Here is a 14,029-nt window from a genome sequence, read left to right as displayed (position 1 = left end):
TTTCTCGGTTTCAAACACTTCTCAGCTGTGTGCCCTGCTGTAAGCCAGGCACTCGGGAGGGTGGGGCAGAATGCTTCAAAGAGGGTGGGGGCGGTGATGGGGGGGAGACCCCGGGAGGTTTCTCCCTGCATCAGATGAAATCCCCGGATGTCTAGGCACCAGTACCTGCACTCGGGCCTCGGTAAGCTTCGCCCTCTGGGCCAGCTCCTCCCTGGTGTAAATGTCTGGGTAGTGGGTTCTCTCGAAAGCGCGCTCCAGTTCCTCCAGCTGCTCCGCGGTGAAAGTGGTTCTGCTCCTGCGCTGCTTCCTCTTCAGCGGCAAATCAGGTTCAGAGTCAATGTCCGAGCCTTCGTCTGATTGAGGCGCGGAGGCTAAAAGCACAGGAATGGGGGGAGGGGGGGAAAGAAGCACAGTAAAGTTAAATCATAAACCAAGTCTCCCCAGCCACAGCGACGGAGAGCCTGAAGTGCTTTCTCAAGTGTCTTCGCACGAACACAGAGCCCCTTCACATAGCACTACAGGGCTATTAAGTGGTTCTCAGCCTCTTCCCCTACTCTGTCTCCCTGCAGCAAATCCCCCTACAAGTATTTGCCCTGAGTATCTGTTATTATTCTGAGCTCTTAGCAGACAAGGGCGGGCCTCATTCCACTTTCACGGTGCTGTACTTACAGCACTTGTCTGTGTAATGAATGAAACACATAGCCCAGGCTGACCTTGACCTCAAAGTCCTCCTGCCTCAATCTCCCAAGTGCTGGGATGTTAGGTGTGTGTCACCATTTCCATCTCTTAGTTCATTTGCTGATAAGTTCTTACTACTGCTGGATGGGAACAAATAAAAGTTAAGTATAATGACATGTAAGTCTGAAAAATGCCATAATGAAACCAACTCTTTAGTATGCTAACTTTACATTTTAATTTTAAAAGGTAGTGTTATCTTTTAAATCATTGTTATTTTGAGAATATTTTAAAACTGACTTAGTATCTAAAATTAATGAGTAATAGCACACTATTACAGGATTCCCATATACTACAGACTCTAATACTGATATTTATTTTAAAAAAAAAAAATCAGTAGTGCATCACCAGAAACTGCAAAATGCTTTAAGGAGAATTTCTGTTTTATTAATGGTAATCCCAAGAACTAATCCAAAAGGGAGACAGTGTCTGGTGAACCATCCCTAAAGTGAAGTTCAAAGTCTCTGCTGAGGTAGAGTAGCAGTCTGGATTAGCTGCCTGACTGCAGGAGCCCAGGCCAAAAAGGGAAGGGTAGACCCGCTGTTCAAAAGTTCTCACAATTTTCAAGAGAACGTTAACCAGAGCTGAGGCCCTTCTCAGTGCACTGAATGAATGCACAGGACCAAAGACTCTACCGTTGCTTTTTCCCAAGCAGCCTGTACTTTTCTAAATTAATGTGGGGGGGGGGTGAGCTCTATGACTCAGTATGCAAAAAAGAGGAGATCCAGAAAACGAGATAGAAATGGCATGAACAACCCACTTCGCCTGTAAAAGCAAGATCTGAATCCTTTTTTTAACTAATTAATTTTTTTTATTTTAATTTTTATTTATTCATTTTACATCCCGATTATGGCCCCTTCCCTCTTCTCCTCCCTCTCTGTTCATGGCTGTCCTGGAACTTGCTCTGTAGATATCAAACTCACAGAGATTTGCCTGCTTCTGCCTCCTGAGTACTGGGATTAAAGGCGTATGCCATCACCTGGCAAGATTTGAATTCTTAAAGGAAGATGCTATGAGAAGAGCTTGAAAAGCTTTGTGGCCATTTTTAGACCATTGTTTAATGGGGAAAGAGGGGGTACATGGTTCTTCTTCCCCGTTGACTTGCAGTTCCTGGGATTAGAAGACGTGCAAGGCCAGGGCACTGAGCAGGAGAGCCGCCCTTACCTGACACTGGGCAATGGGCAGAGAGCTGTCCACAGCTATCAGGACAGGGTCTGAGACAGGAGGAGGAGCCACAGCAACTTTGCCCCTGAGCACATCCAAATGCACCCTAAAACCTCCCCCAAAGACCTGGGGCTGGAGAAGGGATTGAGATGCGCTGGGGCAAATGGCCACAGCAGCCAGAAAACTGCAGAAACCTCAAGTTAACATCAAGGTAGGGGTAACAAGATTACCCAGTGGTCAGAGGCGCTTGCCAAGTAAGCCTGACAGCGTGAGTCTGATCCCCAGGAATCACTTAAGCATGTAAGGAGAGAAATGACTCAACAAAGTGGTTGTTTGTTTGCAACTCAGGCCGGTAGGATCAGAGAAGCAGCAGGTAAACACAATGTGCTCTATACTCGTAGTTTTTTGGGTTTTTTTGGCACAGGGTCCAACTACTTAGCCAGACTAGCTTCAAGCTCATTGTGGAGTCCAAGCTGGTACCAAACCCATAATCTTCCTGTGTCAGCCTCCAGGTAGTGGAGATCCCGACTGTAGGCTGTCACACCCAGCTTTGGATCTAAGTTCCTTTCTAAGGTTTGTTATGTACATAATTGAGAGTGGGGAATAAGGGGGTACTGGGGTGACAGCACACCTAAGGATGTCAGAGGATAACTTCTAAGAGCCAGTTTTTTCCTTGTCAGTCTTGGAGAGCAAACTCGGGTTGTCGGGCTTGGAGCTCTCTCCCTGGCCCCAGTACTTCTAACATCTTAGGAGCAAATCTAACTGTGTCCTACAGAAGTTAAAACTTCACTGCATGTTAGTACAAGTCATAAGCCTCCCAAGAGGTGAAATGAATCCCTAGGTGTGACTGTAAGTTTTCTAATAATTTAATACTTCTATATTGGATGCACAGCTAAAGACTTTGAAGCGAGGAAGCAGTGAGTTAGCCACCTAATGTGACAAGTTAAAGAAAATAAACCTGGGACCAAATGTACTTCACATAAAAGCAAAACATACATACTTACATACACAAAACATATATATAAAACATACACACTTAGTTTGTGCTATGTCACGTGCTTGGATTTTTACTTACCCTGGCCTAATTTAACAGAAAATTATCTCATTTGAGATAGATTCTGTTTTAGGTATTAACTGTAAAAACTGACTTCCTGCTGGGGGCTGGGAGATAGGGATGGCACACTCCTTTAATCCCAGTACTTGGGAGACAGAGGCAGGAGGATCTCTATGAGTTTCCAGGACAGCCAGGGCTTCACAGAGAAACCATGTTGCAGAGAGAGAGAGAGAGAAAAAAAAAAAAGACTTTCTTTAACTATGAGAATATTTTAAAGGAACATTAACACACTAAATAAAACAGGTCACGAATTATGTTATAAAAACTCAACAGCTATCAATACAACCTACATGAACATAAATGTGAGCTAAGTAACAAAACAATAATGAACACAATTTGAGAGCAGTGGTTCTCGGCACGTGGACCAGCAGAATAAACTCAGAGGCCTCAGAAAAACATAGGTTGGCAGTTTGGGAATCAGTAGCTAGGAGCTGGGCTCTTTGAATTTGCATCTCTGATACAATCTCAGGTGATAGCGAGACAGGTGTTGGATGATACCTGATGAACAACTGCCAGCAAATATTCCACATTATTTCCTTTCCCTTTCAAAATTCCCAAGCATATAAAATACTTCCTGCCACACTTTACCTACAATCGTCACTTTTTCTTATGTATGCTTACACAGTAAACACGACACTCCAACAGAAGCGAATGGCCTGTTCCCCAAGAAGACAATTTCATTTCTGCAGACCATTTTCCTTCCCCATTCTAGGTTTCTGTTGTTCTGGTGACTCTTTCCACCGTGAAGGTAGATACAAGGCTCAACCCAGCTAAAAAGTTTTTCTAGAAGCTTCCCCTGCCTGGGAGAACCCTAAGTCTTCACATCTACATTCTGTTACTACGATCCTATTAGGGTAAAGGTATGTGGAAATGTTCACGTTTCCTTGGGGACTCTCTGGGGTTATTAAATTCTCCCAAGTAAATATGATGTGCCATGAGCTGTCAGGTCAATTAATCAGAATCATCTCTGGTTTCTGAAGAAAAGAACTGGTCGCATTTATAAGCACCAACAAGAATTAATCCTGAGGGTCAAGACCACCTTGTTTTTTATCTAACAATCAATATCCAGAAAATAAACTCTGTGAACTCAAGGCCCTCTTCCCTGATTTGCTCATGCTTAGATCCTGGCACACAGCAGGTCCTTAATAATTGCAATAGTAATTAGAATAAGTAAAAGTACATGGCCAAATTTTCAGTTTTCCTCTGACACTGATGTCTCTGGCAGTCTACTTCTCTGAGACAGAGACACTGCTCTCTGTTAGCCTCCCAAGATCTGTGTAGAGGTGTTTGGGTCTATGAATTCTTAAAACTTATTTTCAAGGCTTCTCAAGCATTTGTATAGCTGTGTATGTATTGGGAATAATTTTTAATTTTTTTCAAAGAAGATTATAGGGGTGTGTGTGTGTGTGTTTTGAGGAACTACAACAAGTCAGCAATTAAAAATACTCAGAAATTTTTTTAACTCAACAGGACAGCCTTTTCTACCACAAATAAAATTCTCTAACACTCTAACAAATCACTACTTTTGCTTCTAAACTGAAGTGGAAAGTGCTAGACAGTAGCATTTTGGGAGACAGAGAGGAAATTATTTCCTTGATTTCTCTACTGGAAAATTATTTGAACCAACTGATCATTTTTTGGCAATACAAAGCTACAATTTTACAAGCTAATTGTGACTGCTCCCCATCTGTAAACCCCAAAAGGATGTGGGCTTTAAAATATGTAAAGTCAGCAATCCAAGGTTAATAGACCAGCTAGGAAAATCGAGCTCTAAAATGGAAATACTATTTCTTCTGTCACTCAATAGCAGTAAAAGGGAACATTTGTGCAGAACCTAATTCACAACAATTCAGTGAATTTGGATCATTCTGTTTTCAACAGGAGCAAATCTCAATTTTAATTAAGTCCCAATTTTATAGCATTCAAAGACTGTTTTCTTGTAGTTTGTCTACTATCCATATTCTGCATTATTCAGGCTAGTAGAACAGACTGAATAGTGGATCCTACATACAATACAGGAAGGAAAACAAACCTTTTTAAGGCACCTTGAACAAAAGAAATTATAGGGTTTGTTTTTTTTTTTTTTCTTCATAGAATGCCTGATGTTGTGCCTTGAGACCAAAACAGGGAGATGTCTCAGCAATAAATTTCTAGGCTCTAGAAACAAGATTCTGTATGATCTCACTAATATGCTCATATGCAAAAATTGCTCTAGGACTCATTAGAGTGAGTGTTTTCAAAGTTCAAATTTCAGAATAGCTCTCATTAAAAATACACATCTGTATGCATTACACGGCCTAAAATGAAATACTATTGCTTTGAACTGTAACACAATTCACAGATTTTTTTTTAACTCTCAACCCTGAATGTTATTTCACTGTGATTTTTTTTTTACTCTGTTTTCAATATCCCTCCACAATCCATTCTCTGACTTCCACATCATTTTATTTCAATGTCTCAAGGGGCCATGGATCAAACTCTCTAGGATGATGAAGATCTCCCTTTCTCTCTCTCTCTCCCTCTCTTCCTCTCTCTCTCTCTCCCTCTCTCCCTCTTTGCAAAGCAAAGGCTTACTCACCTTGTGCACAGAAAAAGAAACTGAGAACCCTAGAGTTATTCAGCGAATGAAGCTAAAGATTTGGCCCAGGCCTGTATGACTTCAGAAGACATGATTTGCTCTGTCTCTTGTCACTTAGTCTTCTCTAAATAGCACACATACACACACACACACACACACACACACACACACACAGTCCTTTTGAAGAGGCAGAAAAGAACCAAAATAGGAATTCAGATGTCAATCATTTAGCTGATAGCCCCCCTTTGTTACCATTTCTCTCAAATTTCCAAACCCTGCCCGAAACAAATAAAAATTTACAGGAACGGCACCGCTGCACTCATAATTTTCTACACAAAACCAAAGACTTTCCTGGTGGAATTCAGTTTGGCGAAACTTTGTTGAGTTCTCTAAAAGTTCAAGGTCTAGTTTCTTTAAACAATAAAATTCTTAAGAAGTGAACCCATTTTGCCAAGATACTGAATAGATGTAAGAAGATTAAAACAGTTTAACCTTGCAGTCTCCTTAAGAGCCATCACAAACCATTTCCTGGGCCTAACTCCAGAGGCAGCTTGGAACCCAGAACTAACCACAACCAGTTGACATGATTACTCATTTTATATCTCTATTAAAGTCTTCTTTGGAGAGGTTTTTCTTTTATTGAAATGCATTTAGTAAAAGGCTATCAAGAGCCGTACAGTCCTTCAACAAAAGTGAAAGAATGAAAAACTTGAAATATATAGGTAGGGACAGTTATAAGTTATTTAGAAAAAAAAAAAAAGCAGGACTTCTGGAAAGCATAACCCCTCTCTGGGTAACTGGATGTTTAACTCAGTATATTTGTTTGTTTGGGTTTTTTTTTTTTTTTTTTTTTTCGGTTTTTCAAGACAGGGTTTTTCTGTGTAGCCTTGGCTGTCCTGAACTTGCTTTGTAGACCAGGCTGGTCTCAAAAATCACAGAACTCTTCCTGCTTCTGCCTCCCTGAGTGCTGGGATTACAGGCATGTGCCACCAAGCCTAACTTAACTCAGTATTTTATTCTTATAAATCCATGGTGTCTTTGTCTACCTCAGTGTAATTTTATATTTTCAGAGGCAAATTTTCAGTAATCCTGTTGATTTCACTTTAGCTCCTAAGATTGAACTTGGGAGAATGAATGTCATCACTAAAAAGAATGAAGAAATATGACAACTGTCACACCCATAGGAAGACAAATTCTCCCTTTAGAAACAAATCAAACTGGGACGAGAAGGCGAAAGTATGACCACCAGTGGCCTAACCATGAAGTTTAATTAAAGACGGAATTAGAGAATTAGAGAGTGTGTCTTTGTCCCTTAGCCCCTTGTGACCTCTTCTGTAGCCTCAGGAAATATTTCATCCTACTTAACACTATTATACATGAAATCTTGCCTCAATTTTATAAGGAATTAGTCACATGGAATTCTGTAATTATTGGTTTCCAGACAAATATAATTCAGGGATGGGAGACAGGAAAAAAAAGGGGGGGGGGAGAAACAAAGTAATTCATGGCATGCATTTGGCTTAGTGTCTTTCTTCTCAGCAAGCCCTTTTATTTGAATAATTAAAGACTCAAAACATGACTGCCATTTCAACTCTAGCTTTGCCCTAGATATAATACAATGGGATTTACAGACAAGAAAGAAGACGGGGACATCTCAGAAGGCCCAACTTCCTAGTCATCCTTCATTTCCCTAAAATGGCCCCAGATCAGACCCCACCAGTCTTTCCCTCAGCTTCTATTTTTCAGGACTAACCTTGTCCCCTTTTTAGTCCACTGATAAAAGGACAAGACAAAAACAAGAATCCTTCCGTTTCACACTGTGCCTGAAGGTGACTACAGCATATTCTGGAAAATCTTTAACACGCTGGCTCTAACTTTGCTACGCCCCTTGGCTGATTGCTGGGTCTCCTGTGCCTGGGAGTTTTAGGGCTCCGTGGACCAGCGAGCAGTTGCAGATCTGAAGCAGCCCCTTCACACTGACAGAGACGTGAAATGACCTCTCCCGTGTTTGCTCGGGTGAAAGTCAGGATACGAAGCAAGACATGATACTCCCTCTGCGGACCCAGAGTAAATGACAAATGACATTTTCCCTTTGTGATCTCTGAGATTTTTGTTGACTTATTTGGAGGCTTTTGTTGGATCCCAAGAAATGGCCTGTGGCTGAGTCCTATTCTAGCGATTTCCACGCTCCATCTGTGGAATCCATCAACGGGGCATTTACCCTCATTCAGGGTTCTGACACCTGCCTGGCAGGGTGCAGGAGACACAAAGAAAGCCAGAGTGGATGAGAAAGAGGAGGTTGGGTGTTTTTCTTTTCTTTTTTTTTTCTTTCTTTCTTTTTTCTTTTTTCTTTTTTTCCTAGAGAAGGGAGGAGGGGGAGTTTGAAATGGATGCACAGTAGGGGTTAATCCAAGCCAGTTCAGAGATGTGGGCACCTGCAGGCTTCTCGTCCACATTAATTTACAAGCTACAAAGTAAACCAGGACATTGTTTTTAGTGTTTTTAAAACTGTACCTATGTCAAGAAAATAAAGGAATCATACATCTGGAAAGAACAAACCAAAAGTTGGGGGGAAAAATAAGTAAGGTAGAGCAAGAACCAGTACATTACTTAACAAGCCATCAAGCAATAAATTATTTTTTCCAGAATTCTTATCCTAGATTGGTATTCAAATAACTGACTTTTCAAAGTTTTTCTTAGCTTATGTTAATTATGTATAATAATGGTTTCACTATATTTCTACACATCATAATGTATTTTAATTATTTTTCACTCTCCATTATGCCATTGACCCCCCACTTCTACTGCTGATCACTTCCTTCCTCTTCCAAGCTAGACCCCCTTCGTGAGTAACTGCAATTTTCTCAGCTGATAGACAAAGAAAGATTTAATAATCTAATCAATGGTTTAGGTGTGAGGAGTAATGGTTGTTTTGTTTTGTTCTTAATTTCATCTATCACTTCCATTCCAAAAGTGATGACAAAAGTATTCTTAGCAAATTTGTATGCGTGTGTGAGAGAGGGAGAAAGAGAGAATGAGTGAGTGAGTGAGTTTGAGCAGTTTCTGACAAGGCTGTGCAGGGCTTTCCCAAGGAAAGATACTTTCAAGAACACTAAATCTAATTAAGACCCTGAAGCCCGTTACCTATCCAGGTCTGCCCGGTGCCTGGTCTTTTGGCTTGCAGAAACATTCCTGGATCCCCTTCCCCTCAGACCCAAGCTCTTCCCTTCAAAGCTGTCGCCTCCCAGCATGAGGTCATTAGAAGGAAAATAAGCTCCTGCCAGGTTGGTGCTAATCAAAATAACACAAATAGACCCTGACACTCAACAACTCCCTCAGAGCCTGCTGCCCTGGGAGGAGAGTACAGATTGGTTATGAATATGGCCCAGTAGCGTGGGTCCAGGAGGGCCCCTGCTCCTCTCACGGGGAGAGATTTCCAATGCTCAACATGAGCCCTTCGGTGTTTATTTAAGATAAGAGTTAGCAAATAGACTAGCAGGATGGCCACGTGCCTCGAGGCTCTGGGTAGCACAGCTCCAAACGCACCTGCATCCTACCGGTTTCCAGGCCTGATTTTCATCTGACGTGCCTGAAACACCTTTCTCTAGGTGGCGGGCTCCACCACCAGCTACCACCCGCCGGCTAGCCACTACAATGCCTTCCTGTTACAGCACTGTGGGACAGCAAGATTTCTGTCCCCTTCCATTCATTCATGCCTCTGTGGGTCCTGATCATTGGAAATGCTCTTCACGAGACATGTTGCGGAAGGGTGCAGGAACTGGTCAACCTATAACTATACAAGCACTTCCTTTCAAGGGCTCAAATCGAGGAAAAAAAATCCTTTATTGGTTTAGGATAGATTGACACTGAGCCAATTAACCCAATGTCTTCTTAAACCCTTTGTCTTGAGGGATGTGATATGGTGTGCGTGTGCGTGTGCGTGTGTGTGCGTGCGTGTGTGTGTGTGTGTGTGTGTGTGTGTGTATGTGTGTGGTGTGAAAAGAATTCCATTAGCAACCTGAATCCAACTGTCACACAGAAGAATATCACTATTTCTTACACACACGACCACAAACGACTTCTACATGCTCTAAAAGTTATTATTAAAAAATAATAACTTTTAAAACCCCATAATAACTGCCACTGGAGCCTTTCAAAGAGAGAAAAAAAAAAGCCTAAATCCCCCAAGAAAATGTGTTGCTATTCAATTAGGAAAACTGATTAGTCAACTAATTAATCGGCTAACAGCTTTCTAAGAATAGTCTCCTACGATAAGAACTTTCCCCTCAAGAGCTTAAAAGTCAGTCATAATTAAAACTGAGAGCTGGGGCTGCAACGGGTATCCAGGCTCCCTAAGAGTCGCTAGCTCGTTCTAGCTAAGAAAGGTAATTTGCACGCTGACGGGGGAACAGGAAAACGGTACTTCTGAAAGGCAAAGGGCCAAGTGACTTCTGTTTACAATTGCCAAGAAAGAGGCCATTATTGGCCATATGGGCCACAATTGCCCTCTTATCACAGGCTGGCCATCGTGTCCTTTGGGAGCTGTTAATGAACTGGGTAATTGAGCTGCTGACATGTGTTACCAAAACAAAACAATAGGAAGAAGAGACAAATGAACATTTTATTTGCCAATCAGAGTAGGTTCAGCTTTTCACTGAGCCGCGGCTAAGTGACTGGCTAGATGCATAAAACAGTGCATTGAAAGCCGGCAGATGCAGGCACAAGAATAGTTAACTGACAGCTTATGGCCCATCTGTGCTTAACATTTTGTTAAAGAAATTACTTGATTTGCTAAAGAGACGACTTGTACAGCTGCCCCAAGTTCTGGGTTGTAAGAGATAAATCATTAGCTAAACTGTTTCATGCTTAAAATGATAATGCTTATTAACAATTATGTCGGGACATTTTGTCAGCACAGCTTGATGCAGTCATTGCTGACCGAAATGTGACAACCCATAGATATTCAACAGAATTTATTCGGGGAGTCAGGGGAACACAACACTACAGATCATTGCAAGAGCAGACATTTTTCGTCTCTCACCAATAAGCAGGAATTGCTAAGGTGTTACAAATGAAACACTAAACTCTGCGATGGGGAAAGGAAAACCATGCTGCCATGTCCAGTTGCCATGTACCTGGGATCCCCTTTACCCCCTTTTATCGAAACTGCTGGATATTAGAAATGTTCTTGTTTTACATTGATGACTATTAATTTCACTGATGGTATGAGAGAAAACAAATGATCACTTCTAGATGCATTTCTTTCCCAAACATGCCTTCTTTCTGTGCAGAAAAAAAAAAAAATTTCTCCCATGGGGGGAAAGAAATCCATATTGCAAAGGACCAATTTCAAAGGGGGATTTAGCTTTTGTTTTTGTTACTGTGGCCGAATTAAAACCACATTTTTTCAGTCCAAGTATGGTTCATTTCTTGCCATGTGGAGCAGTTTCTCTCAGAAGCCATAGACCACTGTAAAATGGGTAACTAGGGGTAGATTGTGGATCTGAAAACCCTTCTTGTGATTATTTCTTTACCAAGATAGGCAAATTGGCTCCTTGGTAGCTGATCCTACCCTGCCATGCTCACAGCCAAATTCTCTGTGTACACCTTCCTTCATCTTTGTCATTCCCAAACAACAGATGAGAAAAAAAAAATGAGGCTCAGAGTGAAAGCCAAGGCTACCCTAATGTAAGACCTGCTTAGCTTTGTCATTTGAGTGAGGGACAACTTACAAAAAAAATTGTGGCCAAAGCCATCATTTTTCTCCCATCCTGGTGCACAGGTCTTGATACAGAAATTAGTCAATTCTGGAACTCAGTTGTGAAAACATGAACAGGAAAGGTAAGGGGTAAGTTTAGCAGGATTTGGGGTGTATGTGTGTGTGGTGTGCATGTAAAAATTGTGTTAAGTATGGTTACTAAGAAAGAACTCTGACTATGAAACTTAAACCAAGTTATGTTTACAGAACTTTAAATAAGACACAGTATGTTCAATAAGGCCAAGGGCAAACTGACAAAGACAAACAAGAGCCTGGTCCTCATTTGTATTTTCCACTATCAACTATTTTTGCCGTTGTGTGCATAAATGGTTTCAAAGTCAACAAATAAACAAAGGCTCCATAGATAGTTCTAGGTAACAAGTTACACAGAGAACCTTGAAAACAAAAGAATGCTTTTGCCAACCCTTATTAAGACAAGACTACCCAAAGGCACACAAAACCCCACAGCCTGATCCACACATAAGCTTGGCCAGGATTAGCATGACACAAGATGTTTGAAAACTAGAAGAAAGGCAGACTTAAGAAGAAAGTTAAATAGTACAGCAGCTTTGTGTGCCTTGCTGGGAGAGCAGAATAAGAAGATAATAAGTAAGTGAACTAAACTACAGAATTCATCTTTGACAAAAGTACAGAATCATTATAAGAAACCCTGAGGCCATCCCCTTCTGAGGGAGCAAACAGGGTCACTACCAAATCACACATCACTCAGCCAACATTTACTGGATGTTTATGAGGTGGCTGATATCCTTACTACCGGGGATGTAGATATGAATAATTTATGGAATCTAAACTCAAAAAGGGGAATACCTTTTCCTAGCACCCCTCCCCAGGGCCAAAGAAAGAGTAAAGAGAAGAGGGACCAGCGCCATGCCCTGGGGCAACAGAGAGATGAAACGGTCCTCTCAGGGCTGAAAAACCTAGATACATTGTTTATTAAATAACAGAGCTTTAGACTTTGTGAGCTTAAGATCTTTAATATAGAGATCAAAATAATGTGCCCTTGCTGTAGCTGACACATCCCATATGGCATTTTAAGATTGGCTCTTTGCTTTCTGTTTTCTCTTGGGTTCTGGAAAGAAGAAAGGGCGGTGGGCACAGGGAGCTTGTTTTCAAAATCCAAATCTTATCTGGGTCAATTATTGCTTGTTGGAAGATAGCAAGAGGTAATAAGCGAACATCAATGAAAAAAGGAAACTTTCCTCCTGGAGGAAACAGAGAAGGCTCAGCAGAGGGATTACTAACAACATCAATGTCATCACTCTCGTTCCTGGGTTCTGCACTGTGAGGGAGGTACTTCCCCAGGGTGGGGGTGGAAGGGGGGAAATGACACATAAGAAGAGACCCAGGGTCCCCTCCAGCATCTCCAGAAGGTGTCCGATGATTCCAGTCGAGAGGTGGGCTTTCAGACTGGTGTCATAGCCCACCAAAGGGCTCTTTAGAAGACCAGGGAAAACAGTCAAACTGCTAAATGGATAACCAGTTCAAAGTAGGAATGACTGCTTTGAAATGTTGTCTTTTCTTTGTCGCCATGCAACAGGCAAGGTGATGCCAAAGCTTTGAGTAAGGGGTGCTTCATGTCACGGCGGCAAGCTACAGGCAGGTTAGTTCAAACATGCGCTGAGCCTCCTCGGGTCTGCCATGAGGTAGCTTCTTAGCCATCTGAACTAGCTTTCTTACCAGTTTCAAAGGCTGGCTATCAAGAAGAGAGAGTTTGTGAAAATACAAACAAAAGTTTCCCCATGTGGTGATCCTCAGACAGTCCCAGTCCCCTCACCCCTTTCCAGATGCCCTCCCTTACCAGGAATGGAAAAACAGCATGGAGAAAGACCTTTCCTGAAGCCCAAGACTGAGAGAGAAATGGACACAGAACTTGGATGGCACATGTAGAAGTTCCCAAGTTTGTGAAATAAGCACATTGTCAGGTCTGATGCCATTTCCTCTTCTGAAGACCATAAACTGCCAATCTATGTCCACCAATGCCCAGTTCACCTCAGACCTAACCCATTCACAAATCCAAAATGGAAGCAAAGCTTTCTAAATCCACCTGGCCTGAGCCAGACACCTATACTTTAGAGTCCAGATTAATGATGACAGGTAAAGAAGGAAGTCCCATTGCCTAATGCCCAGGGCAAAAAGCCTAAGCTAAATGAAAAGAAAGCAACTAGCTTAAGACAAACTCGGTACAATTCCTTTTATGCTGATATTTGTTTTGGTCTTTATAGGGACGAACTTTAGGTTTTGGTGGCACTTGTATTGTTATTTTTATTTTGGACTGGTGCTGTCAATTTTAGTTTTCAGTGTGTTTTATTGATAGAGACAAGTTTTCCTCTTATGTCTAATGAAAAAGAGCAACAGGGGCTAAATGAAGCACAGTTTTGAAGAATTTCTATCTGCTCCTTCTGATTAGCCACTACGGCTACTGTGAGGAGGTCAGTTACCCGGCTCCAGAAGGTGGGGTGGGGTCAAGACTTTGCAGGTATCATCTCTTTTGTGACATTGGCAAGTTAATTTCCATACGTCTTGCCTCTTTAGAAAACATCTTGTAGAACCAGAAGGAAAATGTGGAAGAGGAAAAAAGAAAGCACAGAAATAGGAAGGAAGGAAGGAAGGAAGGAAGGAAGGAAGGAAGGAAGGAAGGAAGGAAGGAAGGAAGGAAGGA

The 14,029-nt window shown here is 41.8% G+C and overlaps 1 protein-coding gene across 2 annotated transcripts in view; it reads right to left on the bottom strand.

Annotated features, from left to right (window-relative positions):
* Pax3 (paired box 3) overlaps positions 1 to 14,029 on the bottom strand; it is a 95,055-nt gene that overhangs the window by 29,746 nt on the left and 51,280 nt on the right. For both annotated transcript variants that reach the window (XM_055616835.1, XM_055616836.1), the window contains exon 5: positions 166 to 371. In XM_055616835.1, coding sequence (XP_055472810.1) covers positions 166 to 371 — 206 coding nt within the window. The remainder of the gene's footprint in view (positions 1 to 165; positions 372 to 14,029) is intronic.

Source organism: Psammomys obesus, unplaced genomic scaffold (assembly GCF_907164565.1).
Source record: "Psammomys obesus unplaced genomic scaffold, mPsaObe1.curated_primary_1811, whole genome shotgun sequence".
Classification (NCBI taxonomy): Eukaryota; Metazoa; Chordata; class Mammalia; order Rodentia; family Muridae; genus Psammomys; species Psammomys obesus.
The sequence above is the reverse complement of the archived record's forward strand: the minus strand, read 5'-3'. Positions and strand labels throughout refer to the sequence as shown.